The sequence below is a fragment of the Patella vulgata genome, chromosome 6, assembly GCF_932274485.2.
Source record: "Patella vulgata chromosome 6, xgPatVulg1.2, whole genome shotgun sequence".
Classification (NCBI taxonomy): domain Eukaryota; kingdom Metazoa; phylum Mollusca; class Gastropoda; family Patellidae; genus Patella; species Patella vulgata.
In genome coordinates, this window is record NC_065884.2 from 59,293,175 (window position 1) to 59,316,282 (window position 23,108).

At 34.0% G+C, this 23,108-nt stretch overlaps 1 protein-coding gene across 3 annotated transcripts; it reads left to right on the forward strand.

Annotated features, from left to right (window-relative positions):
• Positions 1–332: 332 nt before the first annotated feature.
• Positions 333–22,787, forward strand: LOC126823746 (vacuole membrane protein 1). 3 transcript variants are annotated; one of them, XM_050552717.2, is made up of 12 exons: positions 333–421; positions 8,646–8,875; positions 9,699–9,789; positions 11,315–11,425; positions 11,900–11,979; positions 13,664–13,745; positions 13,997–14,137; positions 15,672–15,752; positions 16,128–16,244; positions 17,021–17,082; positions 18,330–18,432; positions 18,920–22,787. In XM_050552717.2, exons 2-12 carry the CDS (start codon positions 8,673–8,675, stop codon positions 19,091–19,093), a joined length of 1,245 nt encoding a protein of 414 aa, XP_050408674.1. In that variant the 5' UTR covers positions 333–421; positions 8,646–8,672; the 3' UTR covers positions 19,094–22,787. The 3 variants fall into 3 exon arrangements, with proteins under 3 accessions (XP_050408674.1, XP_050408672.1, XP_050408673.1); XM_050552715.2 differs by lacking the exon at positions 333–421 and adding an exon at positions 436–591; XM_050552716.2 differs by lacking the exon at positions 333–421 and adding an exon at positions 7,208–7,278.
• The last annotated feature ends 321 nt before the right edge of the window (positions 22,788–23,108 follow it).

Here is a 23,108-nt window from a genome sequence, read left to right on the forward strand (position 1 = left end):
ACAAAATTTCACGGTTTCAGGTCTAGTCTGGTCTTGCAAGTGCACGAAAGTGAGAGGGCCAAAAAGTCAATGAACTGTTACAATCTGTACTGTCAGCACGGGCGCTTGGTGCACGTGTTCTCTCATCACAGGTCCGCCCATGTATGAACCCGATATCTATGCATGAACCTACTAATAAAAAAACAACTTTATTATCCAATCAAGGGTCCAAAAGAGAAAGTACACAGGAAATGCTAAGAGAGAAAAGCCAAAGGATAGACGAATAATAAAATAAACACAATAAATAATAGTTCTACGGGGCTCTCTTGCCTTAAAAGGGTAGCCTCCCCTTGCACACAAAAATACGAAACTAATATGGTTGCTACTTGGTCATTTTCACATCCGGTTTGTAGTGAGACACGACTCATTGTTTTGAGTAGAAGTATGTACATTTTATGATTTTAAAAGCACTATATTCACTAAATTAATTGAAACAATATGTCGAAAAGGGTATCTAGAGGAATTGGTTGTTTGTCTTGTTTAAAGGTATTTGAACTACGCTCTCTTTTGAAAGAAAAGGGACTTAGCACCAAAGGCCGAAAGGTGGACTTGGTAAGAACTAGAAGTCACTGTGACTGTCACTTACTGAGTGACAATCTCGATTTTTGAAGATCCAATTCGGTATTAGCATGGCCTCTTATTTACTAATTAATTAATCCAGTCTATCCTTTTCATTTTTGGTGTACTGTCAAATTGAATGGGTTTTGATTTTGTTCTGTTTTCATTCTTCAACATTTTCATTGTTAAGTCGTTAAGTAACAAAAATTGTCACAACACCTGAGCTGAAATGGGGTCCTCAATAAAAAGATTACATTTAATGTCATTTCGGTCCCACGTCATTTCGGACTAAAAAAAAATGTCCCTGATGTTTTAGACTCGGCAGGTAAGTTGAAAGGAAAGGTTTATTACAACCTCAACTGTTTTTGTCAAATCAGATGACCCTTTAACCCTTGGTAAAATACCACATAAAAATATTCATAAATAAAAAAGTGTTTCGTAAAAATTTAAATTTTCAAAATTTGGCGCCTAATATCTCCGAAGATTCGTCGAAAATAAAAAATCCAAAGAACCATAGCTATGTGCCTTGTCTCTGGCTATGTCAAAATATATAAAATATTACAATCTGACAATTATTGATAACATTACGGCAAAATATCGAAAAACAACAACTTTGGTGATTTCGCATTGTCGCAGAACGTTGGAAATAGCTTTAAAATTTAAGTCAAACCCTCTTTCCCAGTAAAACTGAAGACATCGAATCGATCCGACAAGTAGTTTCTGAGATATGCTGAAATGGAAAAATAATAATAATAATAATAATAAGAGGAATAATAATCCTAACAAGTGGTGTTAATCTTTTATTAGCAGTCTCAACAATCGCCGATTAATTAAATAAAACAAAAGACAACTATCAGCATCACACATAAAACAAAAACAAAAAACCCAGTTGTTACTAATGTATGACAGAATTTTTCAACAGTCAAGGACCTGCTTTTAGATTTTTTGTATGCAGCACCATCATAACATCATCTGGATTTAATATTTAGGGTCTATATGGAAAATAGTAAATACAGCATCAAAATCTCCTTGAAAATGCTTTGTGTTTAGCTAGTTTTACATTGAATATACATTGTTAACATTATTATGACTTTTTAATTTACCCTTCGAAACTTTGTGCCTGAATGTACTATAAAGATAGCTGACAATTAAAAATTGTTGGATATACATGTATTTACTAAGTTTTTATAGTAAAATATTTTACGTAATTATTACTCCACTATTCAATGTGGAAATGTCCAGCGGAATGATTAATGAGAAAATAAAATATGTTGCAAAGGGTACACTGGACAACGGAAGCCATGATGGCTTAGATTTTGACAGTTCTTGTCTCGTCAAATTTTAGAACGCTTCATATGAATAATGTTAGTATTAAAAGAAGTATAATCAAAAAATAAATACTTCATCTTTATTTATCTTTCTGTATCATTTTACCACTTCACAAAAAGTGCTGCTTTCATCAAAAAGTTCATGAATGATTTATTTTTTAATATTATCAAATCATGTAAATGACACATCATTTGTATTCTGATATGAATTAATCTTATTCTGTAGTTGTTTAAAGATATTTTCCCACAAAAGTATTTATTGCGTGATTATTTCCAATAAAAGTATGACAATTTAGGTATATATGGAAAGTAGAGACACCCCATCTTACTAGTAAAATACTGTATTCCTTGAAAAAAACCAATGGACGAAAATGAGAGGGTGTCACTAATTGGAAGCCTGATGATTGAGGGGTGTCGGCTTGAGTGATGTCAAAGGATGCACGCGTCGATTGTCTGAACTGTTGGCGTTAGGGATGTATATGTTGATATTATATGAGTCTGATGGTGAGCGTATGTTGAAAAAGTGAGAGACTTACACGTACAATAGTTTCCAAGATAAAAAAAGACATGGGCAGGGGATAATCCAAGAATTGACTTCATCATCAATATTTATGAAAAATGGACATTGATTAAAGTCAACATCGTCTTTTATATGCAACAAATTCTCCTCCGGCTTCGCACCTATTGCTAGGTGCCGCGACAGGCAAGTCACGTGACGCAAACATGACTTCTTTTAATAGATTTTTTATAGCTTGGGGTATTTCCTCATGAATACAATGTTTTGAGAGAAATTTGAAGCAAATATTTGATAGATTAATTAGTTTGAATATGTTTTTAGTCCAAATATATCATCAAATCACCCAGTTTGTATGCGGTAAGGCATCTTTAAATTAGATATGTAAAAGAAAATATTTAGAATTAACATTTTGCTCATTGCTAAACGCCTCAGATCAAGGTCCTTTGAAATTGGGCTATAAAAACTAAAAGACATGTTATGATTATTAGAACTTATTTAATATACCGATATAGGGTCAGAGTATATTAAATGATTCGTTTCATTACTTCACTGTATTGAAACATCAGCGACACCCAACAAATCAAATTCCACCTGTCAACTCAGGAACAAATATAATTAAGGGGTCCGAAAATGAAAAACATCTCATGTAAAACAGCAAAGTTAATAAATGCACCCACACAAAAGTCAACTTTCCTACATATTAAATAGACATTACTATTCCTGGCCAGAGTGTATTATAGAACAGGGTGTATGAAGACACTTGTTTTAATTAACATATCGCTCAGCTATCAATTAATATTGTAGCTAGTTGTTTGTATCAAATATTAAACTGAGAAGCAGACGATGGAAAAAACTTTGATTTCGATGTCTCCAAAACTGTTTGACAGCGACAATATTGTTAGACATTTTCAAAGCGTCTTAATTATAATACCTATATATTATTTTTGGAGATACATTTGTATATTTATATTGTTAATGTTCACAAAATTTATGCAGTCTGATTAAAACAAAACGGTATAGTTATTCCTTTAGAAATTACATTTTCAAAGATTCTTAATTATTTTTTGTTATATATTATTTTTTGTTATATATTATTTTTGAGAGATACATTTGTATACCGGTATTCATATTGTTCATTAAATTTATGGAGTCTAATAAAAACAAAATGGTATAGTTGTTCCTATGGAAATTACATGTGTACATCATTACATCAAATGTTTAGATGATAAAAGCACTTCAAAAGATTATGCTCACTATTTTTGTATCAAGGGTTTGTTAATTGGTTAATTGGTCGACAGGTCTGGAGTTAGCCAATCATATTACTGCACATTAATGAAGGAGCCCAATAGACTGAGCTGTATTGGAGTAAACAAATGTGAAATACAAAGAAATGCAATGTTGGTATGATTTTAATTAGACTGCACATTAATAGGTGTTTAAGTGAGTTATCTCCCTTTACTCAGTTTAATTTAATATCAATGACCTATGACTCTGTTGGATGCTGCTAACAATTTTGAATCAATTAGAATACTTAAACCATGGGTATATGCTATGAATTGCAAAATAATATCTTTAAAATCAAAAGCAACCTCAAGCTGGAAATTGCCTGTGCCAACCATGTGTACAATTTGAAATCATGTAACCTGCTAGATACATGTAAGTCTTCTTGATCTTTGTACGCCCACATTGAAATGTGATACAATCATAAATAGAATACAATACCATAAAAGCATGCTTTTATCCAACTTTTCATCAGTAAAAAGACTAACTTCTTCACAGATGAAATGTCGTCATATATTGTTGTATTTCATCTACAATTGCTTGTGAACGCTCTACAGAGAGAGATAAATGAGATTTAACGTCCACTCGACACAAACTAGGTCATTTCGGGACCAACATATGGTTTAATTTTATTTCAATAATTCGCTTGCGCGTAGGGGTCTTTAGCAGTGGGAGGAAAGTGGAGAAAACCCACAAGGTTGGACAGGCGACCCTACTCCTTGTCACGTTCAACCACACCAGTTGACTCAATGACAGACTTTATGATACAGCGCGCTAACCATTCGACCATCCAACCTCTGAACACTCTACAGGCTACATTTAATAACCAATTTTATACACTGTCTTTAAGGTCATGTCGCGAAGAATTCTGTAGTTATCTTTTATAGTCTTGAAGTTTATATACAGTGTTTCTATTTAAGAGAGAGAGGTTTATTTATTTTCAGTGATTTGATTCCTGATAACTTCAACAACTATTACACTACATATGTTTGTATAGGATAGCATCACAGCCAGGAAGAATTAGACGCCATACATATTCTAAAGATGTCTGATAATTATTTTATGGGATTTTACTCTTTATCAGCTTTTATTGTCTTTCAATTAATTATCGACAAAAGAAACCGTATGCAACAACCCGTGTAGCTGCTGTGAGCAACATGTATGTTACGTTACCACACAACCTTTGTTTAATTTTCAACGATGAAATACAAGACCGTACACAGGGCTCGCCAAAAGACGTGTTCAATTATTCATTCATGAATGAATGATCAAGCAGAACAGTAGATGTTAAACCCCATTTCAGAATGATCAAGCTTAGTCAACTTTTTAGGCCATATTTTGTGGATAGCTAAGTGGGCAAGACGCTGGCTCGCTAACCTGGAGGTGACGGTTCGCTCCCGGTGTTGGCTGAGAAAGTTCGTTGGGATTTTCCAGCGTGATTTCCCCTTGTCAGTGGTGCAGGACAGCTGTCTAGTCGTTTGGATGAGACGGAAAACCAAGGTCCAGTGTACACATTGGCATGCACGTAAAAAATCCTGTAGCAGTTGGATTTCAGTATAAGAGTAGGCCATATTGCCACTGTCCAAACCAAATTTCCTCATAGCACAATGTATAGCATATGTCCGTCTTCATTAGCCCAGTCGGAGTAGAACAGGAGGACGTTAAACCCCATTTCATTTCATTTCATTTTCATATTTTGTACTAAATGCATGTTAAAGTAGTTTTTATTTTTGACCGGTTTTCTTTTTCTCCTTTGTAATTTTTATCTTTGTTACTTTTATTGGGGAACCTTTAGGTTATTATTTTTGGTACTGGATATTAAATTTCTGGTAATTTTCCTGCGTTTGTATGCTGACCCCAATACTTGTATTTCAAGATTTTGTAGAGATTTCAATTGACAAAAGGAGGATCGGATTACTGAACGGTTAGCGCGTGCGCCTTGTATCATAAGGTCTGTCAATGAGTCTACTGGCGTGGCTTCGATTCCCCAGTTGTATGTGACAAGGTGTAGGGTCACCTGTCCAGCCTCGTGGGTTTTCTGCAACTGCTAAAGGCCTCTACTCCAACAAATTATTGAAATAAAATTGAACCATATATGATATGTTAGTCCAGAAATGACTTAGTTTGTGGACATTAAACCCCATTTCTCTATCACTCTCAAATGACAAAATCCACTATTGTCTTAAAACAAAGTTATTTCTAATTTACTACATGTATGTGGTATATTAATTTTGGCTACCTGTGGGGTTGGATGGCCGAATGGTTAGCACGTGCGTGCTGTATCATAAGGCCTATCATTGAGTCAACTGGCGTGGTTTCAAATCCCCGGTTGTACGTGACAAGGAGTAGGGTTGCCTGTCCAACTTCGTCGGTTTTCCCCGGGTCCTCCGGTTTCCTCCCACTGCTAAAGACCCCTACGTGCAAGCGAATTATTGAAATAAAATTAAAACCATATGTTAATCCCGAAATGACCTAGTTTGTGTCGAGTGGACGTTAAACCCCATTTCTCTCTCTCTCTCGCTAAAACATTTTTACATTTAGATAAAGTACAAATCTTCCATTTGTAATGGATCAAATATTGTGTGTGATCTTTGAAAGAAATAATTTCTGTAAGGCAAAAATACAATTTTGAGACCCTAGCAAACTATAATATTGTGAAAGTTGAATATCAGTGAAAGGAATATGTAAGGAAATTTGTTCAATCCCATTCAGTATTTACTATGGTATGCCCTGAATGAACATTTTGAAACTTTCAGCATCCCCTACAGACAAAATAAACAAGTCACTGCTGCCTGTTGCTTTTGGGTAAAAATCTTTTGATGGACCTCTTTTTAATCCATTTGAATCCAAGCTGGTAGATTTGTATTTTTTTAATTAAATACTAAATGATCAATTTGTGTATATTTTAGTCGGGATTAAATGCGGTAATAAATTGAATATTGTCCAGCATAAATCCAGTTCACAATCTGCGGCTTTTAACTGCACATTATAATCTCTGTGTTAAAAGAAATGATAATTGTTAGCTGTATGCAAGTATACACACTCCCTCCCGTCAGGTGGTTTAGTTCTACAAAATCTGCTCTTTAGGTCATTAGTGGTCTGGTTTCGATCTCATGCTTGTGTGGCAAAGAGTAGAGTCGTCTGGTCAACCTTATGGGTTTTCTCTGGTTTCTATGATTATGAACAAACAAATTATTGAAATAAACTTGAACCGTATGATGTTAGTCCCAAATTGACCCTATGTGCAGTGAACATTAACCCCCCCCCCTCTCTCTCTCTCTCTCTTTCCAATATTATACAGTGTAACTGTAAACAGCTGTTGCCAAAGTAGTTAATAAACTTTTTTTTTTACGGTGAATAGACTAGTATTGTTATGCAGCGTCAAATACTATAATTTCCATATTGGTTAGATTGATAAACACATTTCACTTGATAAATTATTGATAAATCCTTTTACTAGTAATATATCAGTGAGAATATTTTTATAATATTTAATTTCATACCACACTAGATCATATTAGTTTGAAGATGGATTGTTTAAAAAAAACAGAAATGGTAAGTTTGTTAGTACCCACACAAATATTCATATTGAAATAGTTTCTGAAAACATATTGGAACAGATTTTCATGTTTCTCGGTCCCGTTTCTCGATTATTTCATTTTTGTGTAATGGCTCCTGTTTGATTTCAGTTTTATGACTCCTATGGGGAAATATTAATTCAATTAAATCAACTAATATTCAGAAACAATTATTTTAATGTAAAGGTGTACATAAATCTGAAAACATGCCAATTTAACATAATGAATTGCATCTAATTTTTCAAATATCGACATTCGGAATTCAAATAGTATTAGAAATGGAGTTATATTGGGAGAATATCTTTTTCTAATCTGGACAAATTACCAAACACCAAATACACTTGAAGAGTCATAAATGTCAAAAATCCTAAATGTTTGTTTTATTTTTGAATTGTATAGAATTATGGAAGTTGAATTTCACAAGGCCAGTTGTAAGTAGTGTACAATTGTTAAGTTGTATGTGGCATCTAATTCCTTGTGAACTCCTTGATGTTGTAAATGGGTGAATATAAAAAAAATATGAGTTGTTAAGAGGGTCATTCATGTTGTTGTTAAGAGGGTCATTTATGTTAAACACGCTGAACTTCCACCAGCCCAGGAACTCGTACTCTAAGCAGTATGTCAACAGTTATTTCAGTTAAGTTGAGTTGAGTTTTTGAAGATCGACACACCTTTAGTGCATATAATTCCTACTATGGCATGTGTGCAATCATCGAAATATATACAGACAGAATGTCCATGCATCGAGTTTATCGTTATGCTGTCCCATAACATAAGACATAACAGAAGGTGATGACGTCCCATAACATAACACAATGACGTTATTCAGTGGACATTCCTGTCAGTATCTGTTTCCATGGTGCAATTTACTAATTCAGGGTAGTTATTTGCTCCTCATTCGGCAAATATTATTTATTTGTTAATTTATGTTAGTTAGATTTTTTTTTTGTTCTGTGCAATGGTTGTTTATCATACCTTGTTATTTTACTGACATTTTAATAAGAGCCTAGTTGAATGATTTGATATATGACACAAAATATTTACATATAAATTAAATTGTAAATGTTGAATAAATTATTTACTTGTGTGGAAATAAAAACATTGAATTGTTAAATACCTACATTTGTAGATAAATATAGTATAAATATAATATCATTCATTGCAAACCACTATAAAATAAATTATTATTTTATTTATTGCCAGAAAATTTGAATATTGCTATTTATGTATTTAGTAAACTTATAAATTACACAAGAACACATGCTGGGATATTAAACTATGCATAAAATCTATGCATAGGGAGTGAAATTTTCATTGATGTAGAATATTTTTGTTTTCTTTTAGGTATCAAGGTTAGAAAAGATCACTGTCATGGACGACAGTGTCAAAGAAGTTCGAGAAAGAAAATCTAAGAAAAATGGGTCTATGACAAAAGAAAAAAACATGGATACCATTTCACGGCGAGAGCGGGAAAAAACTGAACGCACAAATATAGTTTTATGGAAAAAACCTTTGATAACTTTTGTTTATTTTATATGTGAATGTAGCTGCTTATTTCAAACATTTATAGACAGGTGAGCACAACAGGCAGGATCTCTTGCTTCAATTTAAAACAGTAATATAGGCTGAACTAATTTAATATTCAGTTCTTCGTGGTCTTGATAAATAATAGCCACTTGAATCATGTTAATGAGGTTTAGTTTAAAATTTCAAAACTTGGAACTAGCTTAGGAACAGTGGAACCAAGTACTTTTGGTTTTAAAATTTTCCCCAAAGAAATTAAAGCAAAATTTTAACAGTTGTTCCCGAAGAACAGAAAAACAAATTAGTGTGGCCTCAGTGAAGACATGAGACAAGCGCTATTCATCTTATTGTTTTTGATGGGGGTGCCAGTCTTTGAAAAAAGCCTAACGCTCTGTCAATTCATGTACGATTGACATGGAACTTGGCATGATTGTTCCTTGGACAATTATGGATTGATTAGCAAATCCATTTTTGATATGACGTCACAATTCCTAGATGGCGGAGATGGTGGCATGATTTGCTGGTCCATATATATTTGTAGTACTTACAGTTTGCTCATATAGAATTCCAACTGCCAAGGGATCTTTTATGTGCACGCCAATGTGTACCGGAGACATTGGTTTTTTTTTTTATTCCTTCCAAACAACACTTCATTGTCCCTTGCCAGGCCTTCTGTCCTGCACCACTGATAAGGGGGAACCACCCCGGAAATCCTGATGAACTTTCTCGGCCAATATCAGGATGTAACACTGGACCTCCTGGTTAGCGAGCCACCATTGCTCCAGAACTATATGTGATTACCAAATATATACTGGTAAGTATGTGGAAAGCCTATATTTACCATGCTCTAAAAGGTTTTAATTTCAATTTCAGATTATGGCAGAGAAAAAAGAGTGTATTATTAATGTTAGTTATGATTAGTTTATTATATTTATTATATATAACTGAAGGTAAACATCAACAGGTAGGATATTTATCTATTTTAAGGCCTCAATATGCCAGAAAAGGCCAGTGTCCATTTTCCTTAAAGATGCATTATGTAAGATTTAGATAAAGAGCTGCCAGTCTTGCTGTAATGAATATATTGAAATTTTATCAAATTACATTATTCTGAGCAAAGTTAACTGTTTGAAGACGAAACTTAGATTGTTTATTATCGTAACAACGGTACTTGACAACCGAGACTTAGTTTTGATTCTCCATTTTATTGTTAAATCTCGCAGGTGTTGAATTTCATTTAATCTCGACCATCCATGTGAATAAATATCTAAATCATAATTTAGATAAGATTTAAAGCTAGAAAAACACATGCAATAGGCAGATTTAGATCTAACATAATGCATCTTTAATTAAATTTTATCAAAAAACATAGGTTTGTCCTCTAGGTTAACAACTAGAATATCTCTCAAACTTATGAATAGGTTGAGCAGAACCGTCAGGAAATTTCAAGTGTTGATGCTACATTTCAGTGTTAAAGAGTTGGACAAAAAAGTGCCTTTTTATACATCCACATTATGGATGATCCCTATTGTTTTTGAGGAATGCCCAACCCCCAGGGGCAGAGCCACACCCAATTTTTCTGATTATTGTATACAGGCCACAATTCTGAAAAGATCATCTTGGAACTTGGCATATGTATTCCTTATTATTGTTTTTAGTGCATGATCCAACCCCCTTGGGCAGTGCCACACCCACTTTTTTTTGTTAATATTTTGTCTGTAAATACTCGAAAGGTTGCAATTATTAACATATTTTGTTATTTTGTACCTGTTTATATCGGTCCATGTCCAAGACTAGCCTTCTTTGCCTTTTGTCATATTGCAGTCGTTGCAGCCATTTCATATTTCATTCTCTTCATTTTAAAAAGTACCATATCAATCAAAGCAGTAGCGATGCTCTCCTATTAAATGGTAGTCGTGTTCATTAGCCATGGAGGATGTTAAACCACATTTGATGTCATTAATTGGTAACACAATTAATCTCCTGGCTGTTAAATTTCATGCATGATTAGTGATATACACTGCTGTCTGGCACAGTTTACCACTCACATAGAATATCATTTTAACCATTGAAATAAACACATGTTAGTCTCAAAATGACCAAAGTATTTCGTTGATCACAAAATGTCACTTTCATATCCTTTCCTTTCCATTAATTTTTCAGTTCTGTTAATTATACTCCTTGGTTATTTTTATTTCTTAATTCCAGTTTCCTCCCACTTCTAAAGACCCCTTTGCGCAAGCAAATTATTGAAATAAAATTGAACCATGTTAGTCCTGAAATGACCTAGTTTGTGTCCAGTGGACTTAAAACCAATCTCTCTCTCTAGTCCCAAAATGACCTAGTTTGTGTTGAGTCAACCTTAAACCACATTTCTCTCTTTCTCTCTCTCTCCCCCTCTCTCTCTCTCTCTCTGTTTTATTTCTTGGTAATGGTGTGTGGTGATCTGTTGTATTTCAGAAACTGAAATAATTGTTGAATATTTTCAGATAGTTGATGTTATAAGAAAACATTTCCTATGGAGTGCGTACTGGGTAGGATTAGGTATTTTGTCATCTGTAGGTTTAGGTACAGGTCTTCACACATTTATTCTTTATTTGGTAAGTAGATTACTATTAACATTATCTGTTCATCAAATTTGAGCAACCCTTAAGACAAAATTTTTGGTTAAGGGTTTTTAAAACCTTCAATAACTTCAACAAATCTATGTATACTTTATGAAATATTGGAATGGGCTTCATACAGAAATTATGAAAAAAATTCTTTGTTTTTGTAGGGAATTTGGACTTTATTGGCTATACAGGACTACTTTATTTGAAAATAAATTAATATATTCTTTTAGTCATGTTTTTAACAATATCACAAACAATGTTTATGGACATTTAGTCTCTAAAATAAATTAGAAAAGAACTGGATGTGGTTTGAAGATAGTCCCAGTGACTGAGATTTGATCTATTTGTTTATCTTTTGCATTTGCACTTCAATAGGATAATGAGTTCAAAATGTTTTTCTTAAATAATTAGCCAGTTTAATTCTCTGAAGCATTAATTAATATGTGATGTGTATAATTACAGGGTCCACATATAGCATCTGTTACATTAGCGGCATTTGAATGCAAGTCTGTAGATTTTCCAGAACCACCATATCCCTCCAAGTAAGTTCATGTTTGTATCTCCTTGACGACAATGCACATGCGCACGGCGTGCGCAGGCACATTTGCTTTAAAAAAACTTTTTTGCAGGCACATTTTTAAAGATGTAGCCACGCCGGGCGGCGCCTGCGCCCGGCACTATTTTTTGCCGCCCAGCACAAACAAAAAATCGAAGAAAGCCGCCCAATCGTATTTAAACCCCTTCGTCCTTCTCTGTACACAAACTCGGCGCTCGAAATTTACCACAGCAATTAAACGGCAAAGCCATGGTAAAAGCTGACATACGCAAACCATGTCTGTCACGGCATAATTTATTTTTGTGTGCCGTAGTAGACCCTATCATCCCAAATTAGTTTTAAGAAAGGTGTATTGGTATTTTGTTTATTTATACTTAGAAGATGTGTAGGCCTAGGTCTATTCATTTTACAATTATTCTACGGTCTTTATATTTGTTTATTTGCCGTAAATAGGTCACCCAGACCAATTTACGGCACTCCAATGTTAAAGGTTTGAATGTCGTAATTGTCCAACATGTGCCTGCAAATTTTCACGATGTTTCTTATTTTATTTCTTACCTGTGTTGACCGTGGATTTGCTACGGTCCGAGAGTAGGACTAGGAGGACGATGAGAGCTTTCTCAGTTTCTGCCTGACCTGATTCTCATTCCACCGTTATAATAATAATATTCGTGAGACACGTACAACAACTTTACAAACAAGTCAAATAATACAACGTGTTTTAATTATCAATATCTACCTGTTGTCATAATGCGTTGTACTCAAATAAAACACAAACACCATTTTAAGAATCGTTTTAATTTTTAATCTCAATGTAATAAAGTAATATTTGAAAAAAAAACCCAACAAAACAACAAATACCGAAAGGTCCTCAACTTATCTATCCAGAGAAACAGAGTGGGGCGGGACAATTTTTTGCTCGGTCGGGTGGTGTCAAAAAGTTTTTAGATCCCTGTATCATTGATGAAAATTAAGTGAATTTGGTAAAATTTGAATATATAAATGGAAATTTGATTTGCACTGAACCAAATACAAAAGGCAGCAGATGCTCTGAAAAAATCACCAAGAAGGGTTTAATTTTCATAAAAGACCACGCCCCTCTCCCAAAAAAATTTTGGCCTCGATACGCTCGCCAAATAGATTTTAACACCACTCACCAAATCATGGCTACATCCCTGTGTTCCAGTATGACCCTGCAGGCACATTTTCAAGTGTGTGCACAGGCACACTCAACTTTTATAGAGCCCTGTCTCAGAGTTCTTCTGTTTCCTCCCAGGGGGTTGGATGGCCAAATGGATAGCATGTACGTGTTGTATCATAAGGTCTGTCATTGAGTCAACTGGCATGGTTTCGATTCCCCGGTCGTACGTGACAAGGAGTAGGGTGGCCTGTCCAACCTCGTGGGTTTTCTCCTTCAGTTTCCTCACACTGCTACAGACCCCTACATGCAAGTGAATTATTGAAATAAAATTGAATCATATGTTAGTCCCAAAATAACCTAGTTTGTATCAAATGGATGGTGAACCCCATCTGGAAAGTCTGTATCTTCTGAGCCACCATTCACCTCCCATTATTATGTAATATACATAGTATAGCAGTTTTGATAATTTACCATGATCTTTGTGTTTTATTTTAATTTATCACTTTATGCACAGTTATTAATATTTCAGAATTATTTGTCCGGAAACTATGGGAGATGGTATTAGTATATGGGCTATAATGGGTAAAGTACGATTAGAAGCTATTATGTGGGTAAGTACATTAGTCAGTTTGATACAGTGGATATCTGTAAGTTCACCTACCACAGAAGAAGCTTTTTGGTTTTGACAACCTCAAATTTTTTGTCAAATCTGCAAATCAGATTAATCAAATCATTACTTGAAATTTTTGCTCAAATCAAAGTGGTCTAGATATTTTAACAATGTGTAGAAAAGATGTAATTTAGTTTCACCATTATCTTTCATGCCTGTGAACATCATGCTTTATTTAAAATATTTTAACAGGGGGCAGGTACAGCTATAGGAGAATTACCACCATATTTTATGGCTAGAGCAGCAAGATTATCTGGTACTGACCCAGATGATGATGATTTTGAAGAATTAAATGAGTTAATTCATGAAACTAAAGCACATCCTAATGAACTGGTAAGACCATAAAGCGTAATTAATTAAATAATGTGAGCAAGTAATTGATACAACATATTGCTGTGGTTATATCCAATAAAAGTATGGCAATTTTGGTATATATGGAAAGTAGAAAAATCCTATCTTGTTAGAAAAATTACTGGATTGCCTGAAAATCACCGATGACAAAAATGGAAGGGTTTCCCTAACCGGCAACCCAACCATTAGGGATGTCTGTTAGAGTGACGTCAAAGGTTGCACGCAAAGATTGTTTGATCTATCAGCGTTAGTGAACGCTTGATGTATATGTTGATAACCTTGATGGTGAGTGAAACGTACAACAGTTTCTGAGATAAAAAGAACACGGAAAAAGCTGTGGGCAGTGGACAATTTGAGAATTTAATTAGGCTTTGATATTTATGATAAATGGATAGCGATTAAAGACAACATCATCTTGTATATGCAATGAATTCTCCTACTGTTTCACACTCGTTTCTAGGTAGTGCACCAGCCATGTCACGTGACACAAACATGACCTATTTTTAATAGATTTTTTAAAGAAGGGGTATTCCCACTTAAATACAATGTTTTGAGAAGGATTTGAAGCTAAATTTTGATGGATTAATTAGTTCAAATATTTCATCAAATCATCCAGTTAATACGCAGGAATGTATCTTTAATGGAGTGTAAGCAAAAGTGTTTATTAATTGTGACTTTAGATATGGGATTTAACGTCCACCCAACACATATATATATGTTATTTCAGTTATTAGCATGCACACAGGGATGTGGGTGGCTAGGTTAGTAAGGTGCTGGATCACATAGATCAGCAGTGAATATTCGCTAGGCCGCTACAATCACTTTGAGCTCGCAATATGAAGTTTTTTCTGTCTGCAAATTAAATTCTACTAAAGTATTAGAACAATACATAATGCATTAGACCACTTGGCCACCCAAACTAGCTTATTTGTCCCAAGCTCGCGTTTCAGACGACAAAGTTGAACAAGCTTACAGTGACTTGTGTTCTTAAACTAGCTTAACTGCATCTATCTGATTTGGCTAGGAGATGGCCTGAGACTCATTGTTAAATAGATTGGTCTCCCTTTAATCATGTTTTCAGTTTAAGGTTGTATTTTAGGCCATAGAAAAAAAAATATTCTGGTTTACAGATAATTCTACCTCACTTAAAAAAGGCTGCATGACTTGTTTCTATTTTAAAAAAATACAAACACTCTCATTTATTACCCTATTTAAATATTTCCCCCCCCCCCCCATGTGCTTGAAGCAGTTTGAATGGAACTAGAGGTGTAACATTGATTCATTTATGAAGGCAACCCTGATAAATGTTACTCACAATCATAAATAACACTGAATAATCATAATATTCCTATTACCATCATGATGAGATAAATGTAGTGCCTTGAAATATGATGTTTATGAGAAGCCATTTAGCCCATTAGTTTTCCTTGGATAAAAACACAATTAAAAACCTGAGAACAAAATTGTCTATTTTGTATGGCCTTATATTTCAATTTATATACTTTCTATCTTGCAGGGTTTTATGGAAAGAGCAAAACTATCAGTACATAATTTAGTACAAAGGATTGGTTTTATTGGTATTTTAGCTTGTGCCTCTGTAAGTTAATTATTGAATTTATTAATTAGCAAAGTGATTTTACAGAGATGTAGAAAAAGAAAATATTACCAAAACAAGTGCAATTATTGAGATTCCTCCATTATCTTTATTAGAGATACTACAGTCATTAGTTGTTCTACTTTCTGCCAACTATCAATATCTTAGTTTTATTAAAGTATTTGATATAAGATACAACTTTTACTGTCAAATACTGGCACAGTTTAGATCAGACTTTATACATTGTAATTTATTAATGGATCTAAAGATTTACTGAATTTCCAACCAGTATTAGATGATGATTGGGCAAAATGACATTTTAATTTCAGACTTTTTGCATGGGCATTTGATCGTAATTTAATTTTTTTTTTTTCTCAGATACCCAATCCATTGTTTGATTTAGCCGGAATAACATGTGGTCATTTTCTAGTACCATTCTGGACGTTTTTTGGAGCAACACTAATTGGTAAAGCAATAATCAAAATGCATATACAGGTAAGAAATAAAAGAGAAAGATGATTGATGAATGGGGATCACGGTGGCTAAGTGGGTAAGACTCTAGCTCGCTAGCCTGGAGGTCGGGTGTTCGATCCCTGCATTGGCCGAGAAAGTTCATCCAGATTTTCCGGCGTGGTTCTCCCTTGTCAGTGATGCAGGACGGAGGGCCTGACAAGGAAAGCTGTCTAGTTGTTCGGATGGGACGAAAAACCGAGGTCCCGTGTACATATTGGCGTGCACGTAAAAGATCCCTTGGCAGTTGGAATTCGATATAAGAGTAGGCCGTAGTGCCGCTGTCCGGGCAAAATTTCCCTCACAGCACACTGTATGGCGTATGCCCATCTTCATAGCCCAGGTTAGGAGCAGAACAGTAGGACGTTAAACTCCATTTCATTTCATTTCTGATCGATGATTGTAAGGAATATTTGAAGGGCTTTCAAATAATTGCAAGTCTTCAAAATATTGTTTTGGGGCAAAGCAAAAGTTTTGTAATTTATTTGAGATGACAACATCTCATATTGTATGAAAAGTTAATTTTAGATTGGGAATGTTCTGAAAGTCAGTTACATTTTTCTGATTATCTTTAAAAACTGTTCTCTTAAGTGGATTAAAATAACCTGATTTTGTGCATGAAAAACATGAAACCCAAGTGTAGCAATTTGCAAAGATGATTATTATCTGCATTTGAAACATTGTGGACCTTGTCAATGCGAACGAATTATCTGTTGTTGATATAAATAAATCAACTATAATTATTATTTTTCTCATTTCAGAAATTATTTGTGATATTTCTATTTAGTAAGCACCATGTAGAACTAGTCATACATCTTTTTAAGTAAGTTTATCTATTCAATGTTGCCGTTATTACCACTGATCAAATGAATAGTGAATTGAACATGTTTGATTGTGTATGAAAGTCACATAGAAACTTTTATTTCATACCTGTGATACTCTTACAAGGAAATACAAACTGTGAGATGCCTTGTGGGCTTCACTCTATAAGTGCAAGCATTATCACGCCAAAGTTTAAACGTGTTTATAGCTGTCGATGATCGAATTGTCACGATTCATAACTATATAAGCGACATTAATGTACTTTAAACAAGCAAAGCTAGATATTTGTGTAGATGGTCAAGCTAAATATTTGTGTAGATGGTCAAGCGAGATATTTGTGTAGATGGTGAAGCTAGGTATTTGTAGACAGTCAAGCGAGATATTTGTAGATGGAGAAGCTAGGTTTTTGTAGACAGTCAAGCTAGGATTTTGTAGACAGTCAAGCTAGGTTTTTGTAGACAGTCAAGCTAGGTATTTGTAGACGAAAAAAGCTAGATATTTGTAAATGGTGAAGCTAGGCATTTGTAGACAGTCAAGCTAGATATTTGTAGATGGTGAAGCTAGGTATTTGTAGACAATCAAGCTAGATATTTGTAGATGGTGAAGCTAGGTATTTGTAGACAGTTAAGCTAGTTATTTGTACAAGCTAGGTATTTGTAGACGAAAAAAGCTAGATATTTGTAAATGGTGAAGCTAGGCATTTGTAGACAGTCAAGCTAGATATTTGTAGATGGTGAAGTTAGGCATTTGTAGATAATGAAGCTAGGTATTTGTAGACAGTCAAGCTAGATATTTGTAGATAGTGAAGCTAGGTATTTGTAGATGATCAAACTAGATATTTGTACAAGCTAGGTATTTGTAGATGAACAAGCTAGATATTTGTAAATGGTGAAGCTAGGTATTTGTAGACAATCAAGCTAGATATTTGTAGATGGTGAAGCTAGATATTTGTAGATGGTCAAACTAGATATTTGTACAAGCTAGGTATTTGTAGACTAACAAACTAGATATTGGTACAAGCTAGATATTTGTAGACAGTCAAGCTAGCTATTTGTATATGTTCAAGCTAGGTATTTTGAGATTGTCAAGCTACATATTTGGAGATGGTCAAGCTACATATTTGGAGACTGTCAAGCTAGATATTTGGAGACGGTCAAGCTATGATATTTGTCGACAGTCAAACTAAATATTTGTAGTCTTGCCATCATGATATCTTCACATCCTTACTTTCTCTTCATGTTCTTATAGGTATATACCATTAGTAGGAGAAAAATTACAGATGCCTTTTAAAAATTGGTTAGAAGATCAAAGAAATAAATTACATAATAGAGATGAAGCAGACTCTGAGAAGGTAATGTTGAATCTTTTAAAAATATTGGTTGTTTTATAGATTGTCAGTGGTGGATGCAATATTTTGGCTCTCGTAAATAAAAAAGTTCTCATCTTTAATATCGGCTTGATGTACTGAATTTGACTTTTGTCATGAAAGCCTTGAAACTCGTAAAAAAACATATCTATTTAAACTTTAAAGCATCTAAAATGTTCACATCTGTAAAACAGCATGGATGAGCTATACTTGAAACTAACTAAAACTGGATTAAAAAGTCAAATATAAAGACCAGATTATCGGGATTTCTAATTTTAATGGCCTCATTAATACAAACTATTTAGCTGTCAGTTTTATGTCTTGTTAATGGGCCAGGGTATGCTAGATCTCGTACGACTTCAGTGGGCTACCATTTTGCATGCATTTTAATGGACAATAATAATTTACTTTTGTCAGCTGTCCTATAAATTTAAGCAATTTACTTTAACATTACTGACTTTTTATTTTACAGGAATCAACCAATGTATTATCATGGATATTTGAAAAAGTTATAATTATAATGGTGGCGTATTTTTTACTGTCAATTATAAACTCAATGGCACAGAGTTATCATAAAAGAATTTGTAAAGTTAAACATTCGTTGGACGCTCCAGGTCGATCGAAAGCTAAAGTTAGCCTAGAATGATTTATTGTCAAGTGAGCATTAATATAGCAAGGGTAAATGAAATTGACAAATCAGATAAAAGATGCTATGCTATGTATGTATTTATAGTATACTCTTCAAAAAAGTAGGGGATATTGAAATGCAAATAGCTATGCAGGTTGTGATATGATAAATTGTCATGGACACTTGACATGCTTTGAGAGTATGTTCACAGATGAAGAACTTATCGCCCCAACAGAACCACTAAGCTGCACATGCAACACACAATAGCGTCATACATGTGGGAGGGGTTCATTGTCAAATTTGACACTTCAAGGAAGGGTTGATGAAAACTGCCGTGTGCTGGTTTATCTATCCATGTTTGCTTTCCTATTGGTTCTTGCATAAGATTTACTGTTTAGCGTATCTTTACGTTTAATTTGATCTGGAGAAGTGTTCGTCAACGTCAACCGACCACACTGCAAGAGTTGGCCGTGGCACTGCAAGAGGAGTGGGTCAGATTGCCCCAAATCATGATTGGACGGTTGATTAGGAGCATGCCACAACGAATTGCTGAATGTCTGAGGATTGGTGGAGTAATTACTCATTATTAGGACAAAAATCAAAAACGTCCATTTTCACTTTTGACGGTGTATCTCTTTGCGATTGAAATGGGGCCGTCAGATAAGTCGCCCATATGAACTGTTTATGTTCATGTGTAGGCAATTGGCCTGTTATTAACATACACTGGTTACCTCTTATAAAAACAGCAGTGCATTCCCGCAGTTTTGTATTATTTCTGAATATCCCCTACTTTTTTTGAAGAGTATATATAATAGTCATAGTAAAAAAACACTCTTTCATAATGGTAAAAGAATTAAAATCTGGATTCAGAATTTATTATGTAATTCATAATATTACTTTGATGTTTGGCTCTGCTACTGTTTCATCAAAACTAGTTAAGATTAGGAATCAAAATTTGAGCAGGTGCCAGAACAAAGTTATAGAGATTTTATTGAAATGCTCTTTCATTCTGATATAAATACTGTATGTAATAAATCCCTTTGAAATAAAGATTGGGTATGACTGACATCATCATTTCCAATATAAACTATATCCGATAAGTCAGTCAATGCCACCTGTCACATTAATGCCACCTGTCACATTAATGCCACCTGTCCTCATAATTATAAGTTGATATTTGCTATAAAAGATGAGATATCTATCCTTTAACATCATTTTTTGACATAGAGTGTTATGTTTTTGACATTGCTGATGTGGGCTTAACTTTACCAGCTTTTAATAACCTATGATACCAAAACAAGCCGGAAGTCATAAGTCTGTAACGATATGGACAAAATTGTTAAAATAGACTAAAATATCTTTTTAATGATTTAACAGGAAAGGTAAAAGTTTAGATTTAACAAACTAAATTTGTTATATACTTTTAGCCTACTTCAATACTTTTTGTGACTTCCATCTCTTTTTCCTGTCACAGGTAAGTGTCACTCGTCTTTAGGAACAACAATTATTATTTCATGGACTTCTGATAGACACAGATTCAGCATTTAACATCTGCATAAATTGGATATAACTGTATATATGAATCCTAACAAAATATTTGACCATATCCATATTGAAGATAGTTATGTTCCTTAAAATTCATTATTTAAGCCTTTCTACTGAAAGAAAATGACATAGCAGCTAACCATAAATAACTATGCTAAATCTGACAGAAAAATGATATTTAAGATTCAGTAGTATTTGTACATGCTTTAAGTGTTATATTATTATCTAAAATGTTATTTTCATAAAAACTGTTTCAAGGCTTTTCTTAAAAACCAGAGAGTCAGTATTTTTTGATTGATGTAATTTTGATCGTTTGCCAAATCATGGAAAGAGATATCTTGAAGCGAGATGGCTTAAATGCAACCTAAAAATCCGAATATTAACACATGTTTGTGAAGAGTTAAACTTCATCATCATCATCATCCACAAATTCTAACCTTTTTCCCTCAGATTTTACACTCCATATTTGTTGACTGACCATAAAGGTTACAACACATTAGCATACATAAATCAACAAAAATGTGTAAAACCCAAAAGTAGTAAAGAAAAAAAAAACATTTCATATAATTCTTCCACTCACTTGTAGGGTATTTAAAGACCCGCCCGGGTGTGAGCCTCATAAATCCATAGATTGTAGGGTGTTTGATGACGTGAATGAAAGATTGTACAGTCCGAAATATAAATGCGAGAATAACCTCTCTTCCGTTCTTGGTTTTAAAACCCGTGCTGTCTCCATGATGTCCGATTTTAAATTCAAATATACCCGAATTTATCAAAGATTTCAAATTAAATTGCAGATTCCAGGCATGTTATGATTTTTGATTAAAGGGTGGCAACTCTTGTAAAACTGACACTGTAAAGTGGAGGTAACTTTACTATAGACAAGACTTAAGAGATTCTTCTTTATTTATATAATTAAAATATAAGCTATGCATCATTTAAAGTCAAATTAACATAACAACATGTAAATAATTGTATCATTATATATTGCTGTAACATATTACCGGTATTTGTTTAATTTAAAAAAATATATTTTGTAAGGGTCCCATATTGAGGTTGACAGAGTAGAAAAAATTCATTTTTAATAATAGCCAACATGTCACAGATGTTAGTGCATCAGATGAAAGGATGATTGGTTGGAATGTATTGGGGATGACTTGAATTGAGATGGATTTGCGTCACCCGAGAATTATTGTAAAACCTGTCAAATGCAACTCAATCTATATGTGGGCTTTTGTTTTAATAAGCTGTAATAATATATCTTTTAATGAAATCCATTATTTGCTTTAATTTCTGAAAGGAAACTTGTATTATTTCTATGTGTATGCAATTCTAAGATTTAAGATGCCCGAGTGGTTTTTCCATTTGAAATCTGATATATCATATTCAGTACAGTCTTAGGCATCGTTAATAGTAAGTTACCCCAATATAAATGCCAGTATCTCGAATTTGAATAGACGAATGGGCCTCTGACTTAGTCCAGTTTATTTTTAAAAAAAATTGTTTTTATCATATCTTGTGTATTTGCCAAAGTTGGCACGTTCGTGTCTTTATCATGAAAAGAAAATGAGCATGGTGTAAAATTCCTTCAAGATCAGCCCTCACGTTTTTTTTTTAAAAGAAATTTTATGGCCATATTCCAAAACTTATCCCTAGAATTTTATTAGTCCATAGACCATTCGCTATGTAATGCATTTCGTGCCTGTTTGCCAGATTGAATATAGAAGGATTTTACCAATTACAAAGTAAAGTATTCCTCATCGGAAGAAAATTATTTTCTGGGAGAATTAAGACACTTGTGATGAATTACCTGTATTTGTTGCATTAGTCTACTCGATCGGAACTTCTAACACATCAATCTAGTCACGAACTGATCTTTATCAATAGACCCTTTATTGACTTGCATGCCTTTATAAGGTATATGGCCGTGCGCGGTGTTGAGATTGGTACCAATGTTGACTCAAGATTATAACGCCAAAAATTAGTCGGCGTCCAGGGAAGAATTTGCAAACATCAGACGGTATTTTAAACCAGCTCAAAGAAAATATGATTGTTTAAAAAAAAAAGATTGTGTGTACCTTTCAAGAGATATTTTGTTTATTATTTATATACATTCCCCATAATTTACTTGTATTATAATTCCTGAAATAAAACCTGAGAATTGTGATTTGTTACTCCCTTTCCCTCATTTTTTAGCCCACGAAACATCTGTCTTAACTACAGTCAATGGATTTGTGTAAACCTTATCCTGGATTAGGAACTACTGTATAATGCACATGTGAGACGGGATCAATCGGGAGTGATGACTCAGTCTGTGCAGAAAAGACTCACCACCACCAAATCTAAAGGTGGTCCCGACATGTGAATTTTAAAAAAAAACTTTAAGATAAATCAAGTCTAGATCCTGGTTTCTCAACCTCGGGGTCACACCCCAACTCACATCACGTACAGGAACATGCCGTACGGACATTATTTGTTGCCTTCTCCT

Excerpts from the sequence above, each read along its gene's own strand:
- LOC126823746 (XM_050552715.2), top strand. The coding sequence starts at position 478 with ATGTCGAAAAGGGTATCTAGAGGAATTGGTTGTTTGTCTTGTTTAAAG. Across the intron at positions 11,426-11,899 it reads ACACATTTATTCTTTATTTG|GGTCCACATATAGCATCTGT; the intron begins GTAAGTAGATTA and ends GTATAATTACAG. Across the intron at positions 11,980-13,663 it reads GAACCACCATATCCCTCCAA|AATTATTTGTCCGGAAACTA; the intron begins GTAAGTTCATGT and ends TTAATATTTCAG.